This window comes from Meriones unguiculatus, chromosome 17 (assembly GCF_030254825.1).
Source record: "Meriones unguiculatus strain TT.TT164.6M chromosome 17, Bangor_MerUng_6.1, whole genome shotgun sequence".
NCBI lineage: Eukaryota > Metazoa > Chordata > Mammalia > Rodentia > Muridae > Meriones > Meriones unguiculatus.
The window spans coordinates 61,256,104-61,273,261 of NC_083364.1; the positions used below are offsets into that span (position 1 = coordinate 61,256,104).

General features: G+C 40.2%; 1 protein-coding gene across 2 annotated transcripts in view; it reads right to left on the reverse strand.

Annotated features, from left to right (window-relative positions):
- Nucleotides 1-17,158, reverse strand: part of Crybg3 (crystallin beta-gamma domain containing 3) — a 109,041-nt gene that overhangs the window by 72,045 nt on the left and 19,838 nt on the right. For both annotated transcript variants that reach the window (XM_021660555.2, XM_021660554.2), the window contains exons 2-3: nt 12,864-12,930; nt 2,539-2,969 (exon numbers count right to left, since the gene is read on the reverse strand). In XM_021660555.2, coding sequence (XP_021516230.1) covers nt 2,539-2,969; nt 12,864-12,930 — 498 coding nt within the window. The remainder of the gene's footprint in view (nt 1-2,538; nt 2,970-12,863; nt 12,931-17,158) is intronic.

Sequence of the window (17,158 nt, forward strand, 5' to 3'; positions counted from 1 at the left end):
AGGTGTGCCATCATAATCTGTATATTTCAATCCTTCACAAAAGAGCTACACAATAGCGTCTATGTACAGCCCTCTGTGGATTAATGCATGGCTAATAATCATTCTAAATGTTAGCAATCTACTTCACACTATCTTGCTTATGATTTATTTTTTATTTTATGTGTATGTATGTGTGCCACATGAATGTATGTGTGCCACATGAATGCATGTGCCTGCGGCCATCAGAGGATGGCATCAGATCCTCTGGAAGCAAAGTTACAGACTGTGAGACACCTGACCTGGGTGCTGGCCCTCTTCAAGAGCAGCAAATGCTCTCAACCATTTCTCCAGCCCCTAATGGCTCATTCTTTCTTAAGGTAAACACTAAAATGTTTAAACCCTGAACACAAATTAAAATATAAGACCCTGAATATAAAGATAAATGGTGAAAATATTGGTTACACGTTTTATGTGACTTTTTCAAATAACACCTATCATAATCTAAAACATTATATAGAATCTATCTGGAAAGTAGAAAAATCTAGTTAGTATTCCAATGCCTTTTAAAATACAGTTCATCTTTATTGTTACAGCAATGTTAAGAAAGCTAGATTTATCTCAGTGATATAGCTAAGTGCCTCTCCTTCAGAATATAAAAACTTCAGCATACATCTTAAATTTTATGCCTCTTACATACATCTTAAATTTTAGCTGAACTAGTTTATTTCACCTCATATAAATTCTGGCTCCTAAAATCTTACCAAGCCATAAGCATAGACAAGAAAAAAATCTGTTCCATTCATTTATTTTACTGTTTATCATAAACTAAACTAGATGCAGATAGAAAATCAACAGTGACTTTAGCTACAGAATGAATTTCAGACTAGATCAAAGAGTTACTGAACAATCTCTGACTTTAAATAAAGCAGTCTTTGTAAGAAAATATTTAAGACACAACAGGGGCTGGAGATATGGCTCAGTGATTAAAAGTACTTGTTGCTCTTGCAGGGGACCCTGGTTGAATTCCCAGCATCGACATGGCAGCCCATAACCATCTTTATTCCATTTCCAAGGAATCTCATACCCTCTTCTGACCTCTGCAGGCACCAGGCAGGCACGCAGTACACAGACATGCATACAGGCAAGATATTTATACACATAAAATAAAAAAGAAAAACAGGTAAAAGTAGTCTTACTGGAAAATCCCATATCCCGTACCCGAGTATGTAAGTTATTCAGAAAATACAAGAAACTTTCAGAACAACATACTAAAATCCAAACACCAGAATAGGTTTCTGTCATTTTATTTCTTTCAAAATTCTAATGCTGTATACTTAAAACCCATTAACAATAGACTACAACTATTTTCTCCAACAAATTCTGAAGAAGTGGGTAACCCAAGAAATGTACGTGATGCCAATGAAACAGGAAATAGCAGCTAAGAATCATATATAGTGAATGTAGGTACCCTCGGAACTGCTCTGTGTGAGGGAGATACTGAGGCATTTAATCTTGCTTAGTAATGACAAAGTTACTAGAAAAATGTCTTGTATGGTTCCAGAGTATTAAGAAGGGAAATATGTGCTGTACCTTTCTATTTTGGGGGTCTTTTTGCATAATTTCAAGTACGATGCCTTTCATGCCTTAGTCTAAAATTCTAACCAGATAATCTTCTGCAGCACCCTGGATGGAAACACTACATATTTGTAACTCACGTGCATATTCATTATATCAAGCAATTGCCATGTTTAAAGCACTGAACTTCAAAGTCTCAAGCCTAGCTTTATGCATTATAATTAGTCGTTTCAGTTCTGAGCAGCTATACTGCCATGAGAGATCATTCAGCCAGCACTGCCTACTTTCTACACGGTTGTTTCAGAGGCTACAGCTGAATCACCATATCCGAATAAGGATGAAAATATCAAAAGGTTCTCGTTTTCATTTTTAAATAAAACAGAACTGCTACGCATCTGTGACTTTGGAAGGTTTACCTTGAACAAGCTGGGCAGAGAAGAGAGGATTTCATGTACATAATCATGCATGTGATCTACACCTTACTATATCCAAAAATACACAATCCCCAAAATAACAGAATAAAGTAAAATACTAAGAGATTACAAGTACTGACAAAAACAGGCATAGACACGCAAGACACCATGTGACAGTTTACACAGTCTCTAAATGCTGTACTACAGTTTGGATATACTGGATGTACCTGGTATTTCAGCCAAAAAAATGGATAATTTATTAGAGAAAATTCTATCACACCGTGCAAATAACAACCAGCCCTTTAGAAAATGCAAGACAAAGTTAGCACCAGTAAGGTATTTGCACTACCACCTAAAGGAGGACGAAAAGGTCTAAGGACATGTAGAGAGTACACACGGTCACGTCACCTCAGATCTGGCAGCAGAGACTATTATGGGATACCGTTTCCAAGTCCTTCAATTAATGAGGTTTACCAACTAGGCTTACAAAGCTAGCTCCAAAAACTTAGGGTTTCATTTTATTTAGTTTAGTTTTTTTTTTTTTTTTTTTTCAAGTAACTTTCAAACTTACTTGGGCATATCAGTGATTTCCTGTTCGCTGTCTTGTGTTGTATCCAAAGAAAAGGCATCAGAGAGTTCTGAGGAGCTGGACTCTTGCTGATCCACAGGAAGGGCCTGAGTTCTCACAGTGCAGCTGGCCATCTCCTCCTCCATCTGGCTCCCCTCCTCACGGGGGCCACTGGGAGTCTGTGGGTCTTTCTCAGGCTTATCCTGGTCATCTTTGAAGGAAGACTGTTTAACTTCCCCAAGAGATGACTTTCCTGAGATATTGAATAAGTTCCCAAGAAACTGAAAAAAGCTTTCTTTTCCCTGTCGGTCATTGTCTGCTGTTTTGGCATCTGACGTGGAATTAGGAAAGTCATTTGGCTTTGGGGGATCTTCCACCATTGGGAGAATAGCTGGCTGCTCAGCATGGTTTCTTGTGTCCTCACCTTGGGGAATCTGAAAACAAAATAAGTAAACATCATCACTTATAAAATAAAGACTGACTAAGACAGCTCATGCATGGCAGAGGCAAGGGACACACATGTGACCCAAACCCTGGGCTGTTGTCTTCATGCTGTTTACAACCTACTCAGATCATAGTTGATACAGCTTAAACAAAGCTGTTTATTAACATGACAGAGGGAGACACTCCAACACCCTGAACAGGAGTAACCAGTCTAGGTTTAAAAGAGGTGACAGAGAGGTTGTAACTAGGTGATACTTCTGGGAGGATAGAAACCCTCTGAAGGGAACATAAAAGTTGACTATGATAACATCTGTCTATCTGTCTGTCAGTCGCTCTTTCTCTGTGTATGTGTGCATGTATAAGGCATTAGCTTTTAAGGGGATTACTATAACTGGAAATTAATTAGAATGCAAAACTGAGAATCGTGAGAATAGACAGACATAAGAGTCAGAACACGGCAAAACTTACATGTACTTAAATAGGCCCCTGCCCATTATAAAGCTAGTGGGTATTACTTCAGACACTTAGTATCTAGACAAGGAAACCCACACTGCCCTTATCATTTCCATGTTGTGTTCACCCATAACTATGCTGCTGTGTTATGTAAGATTGTTCCCCAACATGGTCAAGAAAGACAGTAACATGGTACATCACTTCCAAGTAAAGGCCCACTGAAATATAAGTCCTGACTGGGGATTACATACAAATGAAGACATGCACTGGGCATTCTAAGGACGCTTAACATTTTCAGAGATGCATTTTACCTGCTCAAAATCCAGCTGTCAGTAAATCATATTCATATTCATATGAACTACTCACGCTAAGATCAAACTAGGAGAACAAAGAGCATGCTGGCATTTCACCTCACACTCCTCCAGGATTTCAAAAGGCCTTAAGCAAATGTACCAACTCACCTGCCTTCCAAACATGCTTACTCACATAGCTGCATACTTGGAAAAGGAATGCACACCCAAAATTGTCTGTCACTCACCAGGCTCAAGAGTCCTCATAAAATAAGAACTCAAGTGTGAGTCAGGGAAGGATCAAAACATGAAGGTAAAACCACCTTATGGCACTCTAGGCTCACATGACAAAGTTTTGTAAGAGATGATGATCTTCAAGAAAGCAAAGCTATCATAATTACTCATGTCATTTGTTCACCTTAGTCCGTGCTTTAATCCAGGTCTGCAACAGCTTAAAAGAACATTCCACTAACCATTTATCAAACATAGTATAAGGCAACAAGAATAATGTTAATAACATGACGACGGGCAAAATAACTTAGAGTATTCTAAGTATTCTAAGTTAAATTTTATATTTATTTATTTCTCTATTATTTTTGGTAACAGCATTTTCTATTATTATATCAAGTTAGGACTTGAGATAACTGGTAAGCCTCTACCGTTGGAATGCACGAGCCTTTTAGTCACTACAAGGCTCACCTCCTATGGTTTCATCTGTGATTTGATCCCACTTAATTTCCACCTCCCCCACCCATCCTGCTCAGCAGCAGAGCCCTGGCTGTTAAGTCAGCTCAGCGGAGCCATCACCTCAACTGCCTCATAATATGAATATGGCAGAAAAGATGCTAGTTTACTCCTTTTTTTTTTTTTTGTCCTTTGAATATTTCATTTAATTTGTTCTGATTTCTGGCCAGGCTATTTCTCCCTGGGTCAAAATGAGACAGCAATGTAATGTGAGCATGTGGGTCGCCCTTTGGTGTAACTAGCTTAAGTGAATGCCCCTCAAGGCTCCTCACATACGGGCTGCTGACTATTGTTAAAATGCTTGAGATCAAAAGTGCAAAGGAATCAATGCTTGCTTCTCTTCATTTTTAATTTTCAGCTTCTTAGACTGATGCAATGATAAATTTAACAAAGGATTTTTTTTTTCAGTTTCTTTAAATGTGTCAGTTGCTTAATTTTCCCCTCATAATCTTCTGAGAATTCTTTCTCAGTAATTAGAAGATTCTCAACAAGAAGAAAGTTTCTGAATTTAGAAACAAACGTGAACATGCAAGAACATTCAACTACAACACCTACAATAAAATCTGCATTTCTATAGTTAAAATTTCAAGCCTGATCTAAAGCAGCTGTTCTATGCCCTGGGCCTGGGAAACAATGCAAGTTAGGCCAACCACAGGCTCTCATTAGGTGGGGCCCACTTCCTTCTGCCAATAGGCCTGTTTACCATTGTGCTAAGGAGTCAGTAGGATAAAAGCACTCAAGATTCCGGCAAACACTAACAAACACTAATTCCAGTTATGCACAAAGATACAGTTATTCAGCATGTAAAATATAAATGCAGTGAGGAAAGCAAGTGCTTTGAGAATAATTTTATCTTTTTTTTTTTACATAGTGGGTTGTGATATATGATCTTTATCTAAGTTCATCCATCTCCACATATTCTTTGCTACATGCATTATTTGTACTGGTTAAGATTCACTTAGCTATGGTCTTCCGGGAGTTGACAATTGAGCAAGATGCTGATCATATGTGTTAGGGGTGGGAGAGGTGTAGATGAGAGGGGAGAACAATGGAGAGCCTAATTAACTTGAGGTGGGATACAGACTGCATAAATAAAATAACATTTTAGCTTGCCAGATCCAAAGTATAACATGTAAACTGTGAATGATGTGTGCTACAACACGGTTTTGGCAGACGACTAAAGGACAGGAGGAAAAAGGGACCAATGACAAAGCCCCAAGGTTGGGGTAAAACATTAAAATTCATGGAAAAAGAAAGAAAGAAATCTGGAAAATATACTGAGAACACCAAAGCCAGAACAAGTTGTTCCCTCCAAGATAATGGTCTCCAGACAAAGGACAAATTCCAAAAGCAGAAGGGAGTAAAGAATGCCAAGACCACTGCAGACTGCAGACGAGGGCTAGCCCCTACCAGATCGCCTGGGAACTCTGCATTTACTCTTCTTTCTGCCCTCACCTATTTCTAACTTACCCCTCAACTCCTTCAGAACTCTTCTACAGGTATTGCCAATACCCTCTAAATTAATTACCGAAGTCCTGGGTTACAAACTACCTCAGTGTTTTCTCTGTCTTGATCCTTCTGTTCACCAGTAAATCTCTCTCAATCTCTCTCTCTCTCTCTCTCTCACACACACACACACATTACACACACATTACACACACACTTTCTTCTTTTAGGAAATAAAACTCATGAATGTAGAAAGCTCCATTTCACTCATGTTAGCATTTCTAAGTACACTACACACACACTTTCTTCTTTTAGGAAATAAAACTCATGAATGTAGAAAGCTCCATTTCACTCATGTTAGCATTTCTAAGTACACGGACATGTTTCATAAGAGGTGCTCAGATTTTTGTTTGTGGGAATACAGAGGATGAGTAGGGTATGAAAACCACTCAGTATATAAGAGAAACAGTTGTTCTCAGAGGTTCATGAGGCCTAGTCCATCCTAAACTCAAGGTATTATACAGTGAGTAAGCTACAAAGAAACAAGAAAAGTCAGAACATAGAAGGGAATCTTTGAGAGACTTTAATCCAGGAAGAATGACAAATGATATTTTAAGTTCCAAGACAGAACTGGCCTTTTGTTCCTATTGTACAAGGCAGCTGGGCACTTGTGGGAAATGGGAAGATAGAAGGGTATAGGAGAAATGTAGAAAGTGATGGGACAATGTGATCAATTCCTAATAGCTCCAATAAAGGGACAGTGTTAGCCTTGAAGAGAAGGAAAGTTCCTCTTCAGAGTAAAAGTCAGTGCTAAAGCCTGAACAATTCTCTAGTAAGAATTTTGTAAGCAAAAGTGGCTCTGATGTCAGGGAACAGGATGGGGGAGATAAACAAACAAACAAACAAACACACCAAAGGGGATTGGAGGGAGTTGGGATTTGGACTCTCCAAACAATGACAACTTGGAAAAATGTTTCTGGAGAACACTACCCTAAATCAGCAACAGATTAAAGCAGGGTGAGCAAAATAGCAGTTAGGAGAAGGTAAAACATTAGTCTTTATTCATTAACAAGAATGAACCAGGACACTATCACTGGTGTTTGCACCTGGCCAAGAAAATACACTTAAATTTTTGTTCTAGTAATACAAGAATTTTTTTAATTAATCTAATCAGCACTGTCGTTTTTACTTAAGTCTGTAGAAGGTGGGAGGGCTATACCAACAGAGTAAATGACATTTTGAGGGTGTTGCCAAATGAATAAACTGAGTGGCAAAGAGACTCTTCCTACAAGACTTCCTTGGTCCTCCTATCCACACAGTTCTGACTTTTTTGTGCAAAACAAGGATGGCCCTTCAGAAACCAGCTCCTTCCCATCCTCAACTCCAGGGATATATACCTCACCTCTGTTCCACCTCCTGGATCCTATCTTTACTATAACCATCCTAGCTCTGACTCTTAAGCTCAGGCCACCACAAGTGTCCATGCCTTTGAATCTTTGCAACTCTATCCCCACTGACATAGATATGCCCATCAGAGCAATTCTCCAGCCTCAGCACAACCTCCTTCCTTCAAGTCTAATTTTCTATCCATTCCCACAAATGTTTACATCTTCTTTACTCAACTGTCAGGTGCAACAGTACCCTCAAAACCTTTCTTGAGCTTTGGTTACTTTCCCCTGATCTCCAGTCATCCCAGACCATGAGAAATGCAGTATATTTTTTCCACATTGACCTGGATGTTCTGGCCTGGATGCACAGCACATTCATGCACTCCCAGGGAGATCTCACTTCCCGTAAATGCAATCAACTGGATGATCCCCAAATTTGTACTCTCAGCTCAAACTCCTGAGACATGAGCCTGTACATCAGACTGTCTACCAGGCACCTGTCTCCATCTCTTGGATACTTCATTGAAACTGTATAGGCAATACCTCTGGAAGTGAATGTGGCCACACTGTACCTTCACTGTCTCATTTTCTCTAAATTACAAAATCCTCCTGCAATGTTAAGAGCTGCATGTCTCCTCCCCTATGACAGGGCAGCCTAGTCAATTCATTGACAAATGAATCTTGGTGTAAAAATAGGCAGGGCTTCCCCAGGAACTCTTTTGAACCCTTTCCCCAGTCCTGAGACCAATCATTAATATCCAATCACATTCAATAGAGGACCTGCCTTCTATTTAAAAGGCAGTCCCTCTTTGTCTGGACTTGGCCTCTCTATATCCATAGTGGCATCAGCCCCTGGCCTACCTCTTTCTCTGGTTCTGCACATAAGGAGCAAAGAAAGACTACATATCCTGACACAAATTCCTCCACTGGGCACCAGCTCATCATCCTTGGTAACTCCTTGTGGATCCCATCCACTCATTTACCCCTTTGGTAAGCCTCTACCATACAGAAGTCCATGTCCAGACACTTCAGGTTCTCCTCTCTCCTGAGCACCAACATCGTTAAGAAGACATTACTAGTTCTGACACCCTCTCCTCCTTTCCCTACCACAGCCACTACCTAAGTCCCTGCAAGCTGACTTGTTCTCCACTCATGCTGACCATACTTCCTTAGAGACCCTGACTCATCTGCTAACTTAACAGACTCCTTCCCCTGTGTTGAGATTATACACATCTGAAGAATGCGACAAACACTATGACTTTGGTTTCTGTACAGCCATCCTGCAGTTCCCCTTCCTTTTTGACTACTCTCTCCACACCCTTCCAGGTCACCTCCGGTAGCCATCTCCTGCACATCATTTCCCTCCAGTTCTGGCCTGGATGCACAGCACATTCATGCACTCCCAGGGAGATCTCACTTCCCGTAAATGCAATCAATTGGATGATCCCCAAATTTGTACTCTCAGCTCAAACTCCTGAGACATGAGCCTGTATATCAGACTGTCTACCAGGCACCTGTCTCCATCTCTTGGACACTTCATTGAAACTGTATAGGCAATGCCTCTGGAAGTGAATGTGGCCACACTGTACCTTCACTGTCTCATTTTCTCTAAATTACAAAATCCTAGGGCAGCCTAGTCAATTTACTCGCTTTTTGTTTCTTGTTCCCAAGTTCTGATAAAAGTCATGGTAATCTCATAGATGTTGAATCTCAACATTCTTTAAGTAAAAAAAGGTACTGAATATAAACATAGAAGGAGGCTCTAAGGGCATCGTAACATAAGCTTTAATCCCAGCACTCAGAAGGCAGAGGCAGGTGAATCTCTCTGAGTTCAAGGCCAGCCAGGGCTACAGAGTAAGACCTTTCAATCAAGCTTTCAATTAGTCAATCATCAATCAACAAATAGCAACACTAATAAACTTTAAAAAGCTAAATTGAAATAAAGGAAATTCACCTTTGAATATGCCATTTCTTCTTGGCATGTATGTTTTTGTATGTTGTTTATATGCATGTGTGTGATATGTATATATGTTGTGTGATCACACTACAGCCAGAGGAGGACATCAGGTGTCCTGCTCGTCCTCCACCTTCTTCCCATTTCAAACATGATTCCTCACTGCACCTGAAGATAGGCTTAGCTAGCAAGCTGCAGTGATGCCTGTCTCTGCTTCCCCATAGTGCTGGGGCTACAGGTATACACTGACCACGCTTAGCTTGGTGTGAGTGCTGGGAATTCAAACTTAGATCCTCAGGCTTACACAAGAGCTCTTATCAACTGAGCCATTGCCCTAGTCTCTGAACATATTATTGCTTATACCTAGTACCGTTTGGGAAGAAAAGAACACCAGAGAACTGTGTATATAACCCCAAGCTCAGGAACACACATTTGGCTATGGCACAATGGTGCACTTTGCCAGACAATGAAATGAGAGAAAGGAAGAACAACAGAATGTTAGAGAAGCCATTCCTTCCTATTATGGTACAGAGATTCCTCCAGTTTTACAAGAGAGTAATGTTCTAGGATTAACGTTGGATGCCTGGGGGGCAAAGGTACTCACATATATAGAGAGTGTACACATACATCAGAATCAGTGTTCCTCCTAATAATGTAGCAACCTCCTAGATCTAAAACAGGCTGGGCCTGTTGCAAGTCAAACCAGATACCTTGCAACATACCCAGCACCCAGGAACCCTGAGATTGCAAGGCTCCAGACCAGTGCAAACAGGCCCATTGGACTGCAAACTTCCTGCAATCCCTTTTTCATCATCAGGAAAGTGTGGTGACAAAAGTGCATTCTACACACACACACACACACACACACACACACACACACACAGTCCCTTATATGCTGCCTAGATAGTCCTTTATTTCTAATACTGGTAGCTACTTTTAATGCTTACATCGAACTCCTAGTCAGAAATTCTCCCTACTTCCCAGCCCACACTCCAAATAAAACCACACAAAAAAAGTATAGAACATTCCTGAAAATACTTAGATTTTCAGGCAGATGGAATCTGAGATTTCAGAGGGACATGCACAGAAAAAGAGGATAGGAATGTTAATAATCAAGTCTGGAGCTCCCAGGGAAAGAGAAGTCAGGCAAAGATGTGCAAGTTAAAAGGCGAGGGAGGGCCAGGATGGCAAGGCATCATGCTGAATGACTGACACCGGGGAAGGTAGGCACCTTCAGCCTCTACATGAAACATCTACATGAGTGGTTCTCAACCTTCCTAAGGCTGCAACCCTTTAACACAGTTCCTCATGCTCCCCACCACAGAATTATTTTTTTGCTACTTTCACAACTGTAATTTTGCTACTGTTATGAATTGTGAACATCTGATAGACAGCATATCTAGTATGTGACCCCCAAAGGGGTCATGACCCATAGGTTGAGAAACACCTACATGAAAAGTTATTCATCCCAGGGAGAATCAGTGACTGAAGTGAGAAGGAAATAGCCAGAGGTAGAAGCTAAAGCCCAGTGTTATAAGAAAGAGACAAGCCAAAAAGCTTTCTGGAAGAAAAAAAAAAAAACAAGACTTGGAAGATGACGTGTTTCAGTTGGCTAAGCAGACCAAGAGTGAAGAACAAAAGGCTACTGAGTGTGGGTAGCAAAGGGTCATCAGCAACCTTAAGAGTTCAGCTTTTGGGGCCGCAGAGATGGCTCAGAGGTTAAAAGTACAAGCTGAACTTATAAAGGTCCTGAGTTCAATTCCCAGCAACCCCATGGTAGCTCACAACCATCTATAATGAGATCTGGAGCCCTCTTGCATGCAGGTACACATGCAGGCTGAACACTGTATAAATAATAAATAAATATTCTCTTTTAAAAAAGAGAGAGTACAGCTTTTAAAGACTAGCTTCCGTTCATTAAGGAGCCATGGAAGCATCTCTGAATGAAATCCTGAGTGCTCAAACTTAAACATTAGGAATGGAAAGAAGACTGTCAGAAGCACAGACCAAGATATATTAGATGTTAAGATTTCTGGCACAGAGGCCTACTGCCATATTTGTTGCCATATGTATTTATTGAACCTACAAAGCTGTGACTCTCCAGCAAATCTCTGGAGACAGAAGATTGGATGACTTCATCCAAATCTGCAGACTGAAAGTAGTGGCAGTGGGCAGATGCAGGCTGAGTAGAGAAATTAGCAGAGACTGAGAGAAAATGGAACCAAGAAAGCAGAAAGGGTTGCTGAAGGCCTACAGTGTAGAAGCAAGGAGGGGTTGAGAAGATGGACAGGAATTAGTTAACCAAAGAACCCCTAGAGTTTGAGATCTCAGAAGTAACTGTGGAACACAAGTACAAAGCTTCATACGTAGCATTAGAAGTGAGATTCTTGTGTGGGTTAACTCTCAGCAGCTGAAGGAGAGAGAGAGCTCCAGGTAAATCAGCAGGCTGGCCAAGCGTTGGCTGCAGAAGAGAGAAGAAGGTGAGAGAAGTCAGAAGACCTGAGAGCGCAACCAGGCGTGATGATGCATTCTGCAATCCCAACATGCAGAAGCCTGAGTGGGAACCACAGCAGGCAAAAGCCACGTCTGTGTTACACAGTGAGACCCTGTCTGGAAAACAAATCAATCAATGACAATAAAAAATAAACAAAAGAGCAAGATTTAGTAGCCAAACTCAAGCCAGTGAAGAAAAGAAAGGCGATCCTGACCTATTTCTTCCAATGAAGCAAATATTATTTTCACTTTCATTGAGAAAGGAAGAAGAATGCACAGCTTAATTTTCTTAGATATAGTTCATATACACTGCATATAATTTTCAGCATGTTAAAAAGTATCCATAACAGTAATAAAACAAAACAAAACAAATTCAGATAACTTTCTACTCTTCTAATGACCAGGTTAATTTAACCTGGACTACCCAGATGGAACCAACTGACTGTCACAAATCACATATAAATAAAGAGAGCAACTAATTCCAAATGCCGCAACTGTGGTGACAGAACTGGCTGAACAACCCAAAAGTCCAGTTCCATAGAAAACCACTTAGGAAAGCTGAAAAGGTCAATGATTTTCACGGATTTCGGACACTCACCAGCAACTGTGCAGGTAGCCTATTCACTGTTGGTGCTGTCCTGTCATCTCAGCAGACTTACACATGAGACCACCAATGAGATCCCTCACACAGCAACGGCGTCTAGCAGGGATATACTAATTTGTACCTCCACAAAGTGCCATTAGGTGTCCATACCATTCCATAAAATGCAACTTAACCTTTAAAATCTCTGTGGGCAAAGAAGCTATGAATTTCACATGCTCTGATTTAGAGATTTGAAAACTAAGGCACAAACATCTAAATACCTAAACTGAAGTTCACACTGGGGCCAGTGCAGCCTTCCTAAGGCTCTCTCCACATCCCACCTCAGGGAGCAGGTACAGGGCTAGGCTGGCTATCCTATCAACATAAAATAAATGTGCTCTTCTGTATAGGTAAAACAAAAATCTAAAAGGAAGAATATTCAGAAATTTAAACTCTTTTCTTGGTGTTACACCATATAATTGATAATTATAATTAACTAATAATATTAGAAATAAAATTAATTTAAACTGTACCTTTCCGGCTTCTGATGAAAGTGCATTTTCCTTTTTCTTACTTGTGCTCATGGGCTCATTTTCAACACTGAAAGATAAAAAGCACAGTGTCTTCTGAAATTAAAGGGAAATTATCCAACATGTACAGTTTCTCTACCTAGACAAGAACTTGAAAGGCCGTTAACCTGCAATGGTCGGAGAGTTACAGAAACAGGCTGATTGGAATCGAAACTGGAAAAGGGCATCCAACCCCGCTCATCCAGGTCTCTGAACCTCCTGTGAATTCATCATGCCACCTGTAGCCTTATATTGATGATCTCATGACAGCAGTGGCAGAACCAAACAAAGAAGTACTAGTTCACTGCTATCCTGACCTTATTTACATCAAGGCTCTCCACAGCCTGATATTATTTTAGTGCCTATGCTTAGCAATATTTCTATTCGGCAAGTCATTATATAAATACATAGTTTCACCTGGTAAATTCTTTGAATGCTCAACTACAGATGCAGGTTTATCTGGTCCCAAATTGTCCGAGATAGCACATTAAGTAATCGATTCAAATTTTAGGGCAGTCACTTTTAATTGTCTCATGTGGAACTTCACAGATGCTCCAAGAAATGACACCCAAAACTAAACTGCACTGCCGTTGCTGTCAGGCAGGTACGATTCTTAAATCTAAATGTGTCTGTGTCTATTCGTTATTGGGTTTTCACTTTTTCCTCATCCTTGACAAACTGAGTATCTCCAATAAAGATCATTAGGACTGTCTACCATGGACCAAGAATTGGGCTTGGCTTTTAACACAGCAGGACAGGGAACTCAGATCTTCACTCAGTCTATTTCTGGAGATTGCTACACGGTCTTCAACAGTGCAATCTGTTAAATGTTACAGCTGCTGAATGAACACAGTACTCTGGAACACAGAACAAACAAAAGCTTCTGCGCGCTCCATAAAGGAATACCATGGGAAGTTTGAAAGCAGGGAGTCCGAGAATATAGTACTTCTGGAAGACACATGTTTCATTTGTTTTTACTTTGACACTGGAGCATACAACTTGGGACAGGCAGAGGTATTCCTGTAGCAGATGTTAATGGAGCAGAGGTTAATTGAGAACTGGCTCAACCCGTTTTGGAATGCAACCCTTCTGGGCCCTGAGCACAGTGTGAAGACTTTAGAGGCCTGAGACGGGACAATTACATCCACTGTGACCATGGACCCATGATCACCATTGGTGCAGTAACTGGAAGAGGAAGCTTCAGTAATTCAGATCAGATGAAGGCCAGCCCCAGGGCAGATGGGATGGGGACAAGTAACTGATGCTCCACAGGCTTTTCTATCCATAAAAGCGGGTGCTGTCCGGGAGAATACCCGAGGAATTATCAGTGATAGTCCTAAGACAAGTGTATGACAAAGCGCATCAACACCTGGAAGATAGGCTGGATTACATGTCCAAGATTCTAGGCAGGAATGTAGAAGCACAGAGATACACCTACGCCCCGAACCATTTAAAACGTCAGAAGAAAACATAAGCATGTTTTTAAAAAAACTGGATAAGCCGAGAACAGTAGCACACACGTGTAATCCCAGCACTCAGGGAGGGCATAGGTAGATGGATCTCTTGTGAGTTCAAGGCCAGGCTGGTCTACAAAGCAAGTCCAGGACAGCCAAAACTGTCCCGTATTCTTATCCTGTTTCATAGGATAAGAATACATTAGTGACTGCAGTTTTAAACAAGAATGGGTTCTTAGTTTATTATTATTATTTATTTGTTAACTTTACCTGTTGCCACAGACAGTTTATATCTCAGGTGTTTGTTTGTTTTTTAAGTTATACATAATTGACATTAGGCTACTTACGCTCAAGCCAAAAAAAAAAAAAAAAAAAAGAACTGGCATGTTCACACCAGCACACTGTAAGGGTCTGTTCAGGATCATACTAACTACACTGGTTGTACAAATGAACCATGGGACTCTATCTTCAACAGCTAGCAGAGAAACTAACCAAACATACAGCAACTGCTTAATTTAATACCCCCATTCCTAATTACCTAAACTCCATGTCAAACAGACACCTCTAACCTGCCTGGGCTGCATGTGACCAGGGTTAGCTAGGAACGCAGTATACACAAAATTTAAAACTTACTTCAAATGTTATAATGTTCTTTTCTTTTTTATTTTCATCTAAGCTTTTGTGACTCAAGGGTGCCACTGTTAAGAAAGAACTCTACAATGACAAAGTCGTGTCAGAATGTCAAAAGGTCAGACACTCCTGAGTTTTGAGAGTCCTTCCAGTATATTTCCTTGGTAAAACTGTAAGTAAAGCTAGTGAAAGTTCTTCTAGTACAAAAGCTCTGCTGAAAATGCACCGTTGGCCTCCTGCAACCAAAGTAAAGAATCTGCAAGGAGCTGTAATCACTTACAAGTGCACACGAAAGGCACATGCATACATTCACATAAACACACACACTATACACATGTACACATGCAGTTACACATATATACACCACACACACATAACTTGAAAAGCCCAACAGTATTCAGCAGAAGGCATGGTATGAACAACGAAGTAAAGCTCACATTACCACTTGAGTCTCTAAACTTTTTTCTATAATCCTCTGATTCTTATCACTAAAGCAAAACTTTAAAATGTGTTGTGCTGTGCTTTAGCTGAGTGCTACGAACAACACATTTTAAAATTGTGTTTAGGCTGAAGAGAGTGATGCTTGGCTGGACCACAACACTGCCCTCTACACTGTGGAGGCAAGGGGATTAGACGTGAGAGCCCAGATGGGCTGCCTAAACAGTCTATTTTTAAAATAAGTCAGCACTGTGATAGTGATAATCATCATTGCCTAATTCAAGATTGCAACACTTCTTTTTCAAACGATTATAGTCTCATCTTAACTGATCTCTTTATGATTTCTCTGCTTCAATTAATTCTTCACCAAGAAGATCAAAGTGCTCGTTAATGTCATCATGACATTCTTCTGTTAAAAATTCAACAAGTCTTTCTATCCACTGGTAAATGAGATGAAGGGTATCACATATAGAGGCACAGATGCAGAAGCATCCGTGCACGCATGCTCACACACACACACACACAATTCTCTATATGGTTGAGATACACCTGACACATAGAATCATTTGTAACTGCTAGAACATGCCAGGTTCTCAGGCCAATAGTCTCCTGAACCAACATTTCATCTTTTGCATTTCAGTGTCTCCTGTGTTTGCTTTCTTCTGACTGAACCCAGGAATACCTGCTTTTTATTGTAACAGCTCTCTGCCTGTTTGTTCAACTCAAATATGAACTTCTAAATTCAGTGAATGTGTCATTTCTGTCACACAGCTGAGCATAGTGCACAAGTACCGTCAAAGCACTTGAATGTGTGTTCAGCGTTAAGGGCTTGGAGGAGGTTATCAGTTTGTGTCTGCATCTCCCATCAGAAACCAGGCCCTACTGAGCACACCCTGCCTGATCTCTGTCATCCTGTTGTAAGGACAATAAAGAGTCAGGTTAGAAGAAAGAGGATTCTACAGGAACAAAATCTTTTCAGTGTTTTGGTTTTTTTTTTTCTTTTCATGATTAATCATGAACGTTGTTACACAATCCTGTGAAATGAAACCCTAGGAAGCAGAAGTATTTAATAAAATAAAAAAAATTTAATTGAATATTCTTTCATATTGTGTTTTGGGCAGTATTTAATAATTCTCCAAATTGTACACAATGTGATGGACCAAGGGCCACACAAACATTGTTTGCAGTCCACAAAATCTCTTAATAATCAGAGCATTTGGGGCAAAATAATAATTGCAAAATGTCATCATAAATTAGCCATTAAATTGCATTTTAAATAGGAGTTATGTTGTATATCTTCATAGTCTATATTGGCATGATTAGGAAGGTTCTTCTTTATCAAGAATACACATAGCAGTCAGGGAAGAAATAAAGAAAGAAATTAAAGTCTTCCTAGAGCTCAATGAAAATGAAGGCACAACATAACCAAACTTGTGGGACACAATGAAAGCAGTGCTAAGAGGAAAGTTCATAGCGCTAAGTGCCTTCAAGAAGAAATTCGAGACAGCTCATTCAAGCAACTTAATGGCTCACCTAAAAACCCTAGAAAAAGAAGCAGACACACCAAAAAGGAGTAGACGGCTGGAAATAATCAAACTCAGGGCTGAAATCAATCAATTGGAAACAAATAAAACAATTCAAACAATCAATGAAACCAAGAGCTGGTTCTTTAAGAAAATCAACAAGATAGACAAACCCTTAGCCAAGCTAACTAAAAGGCAGAGAGACACCATCCAA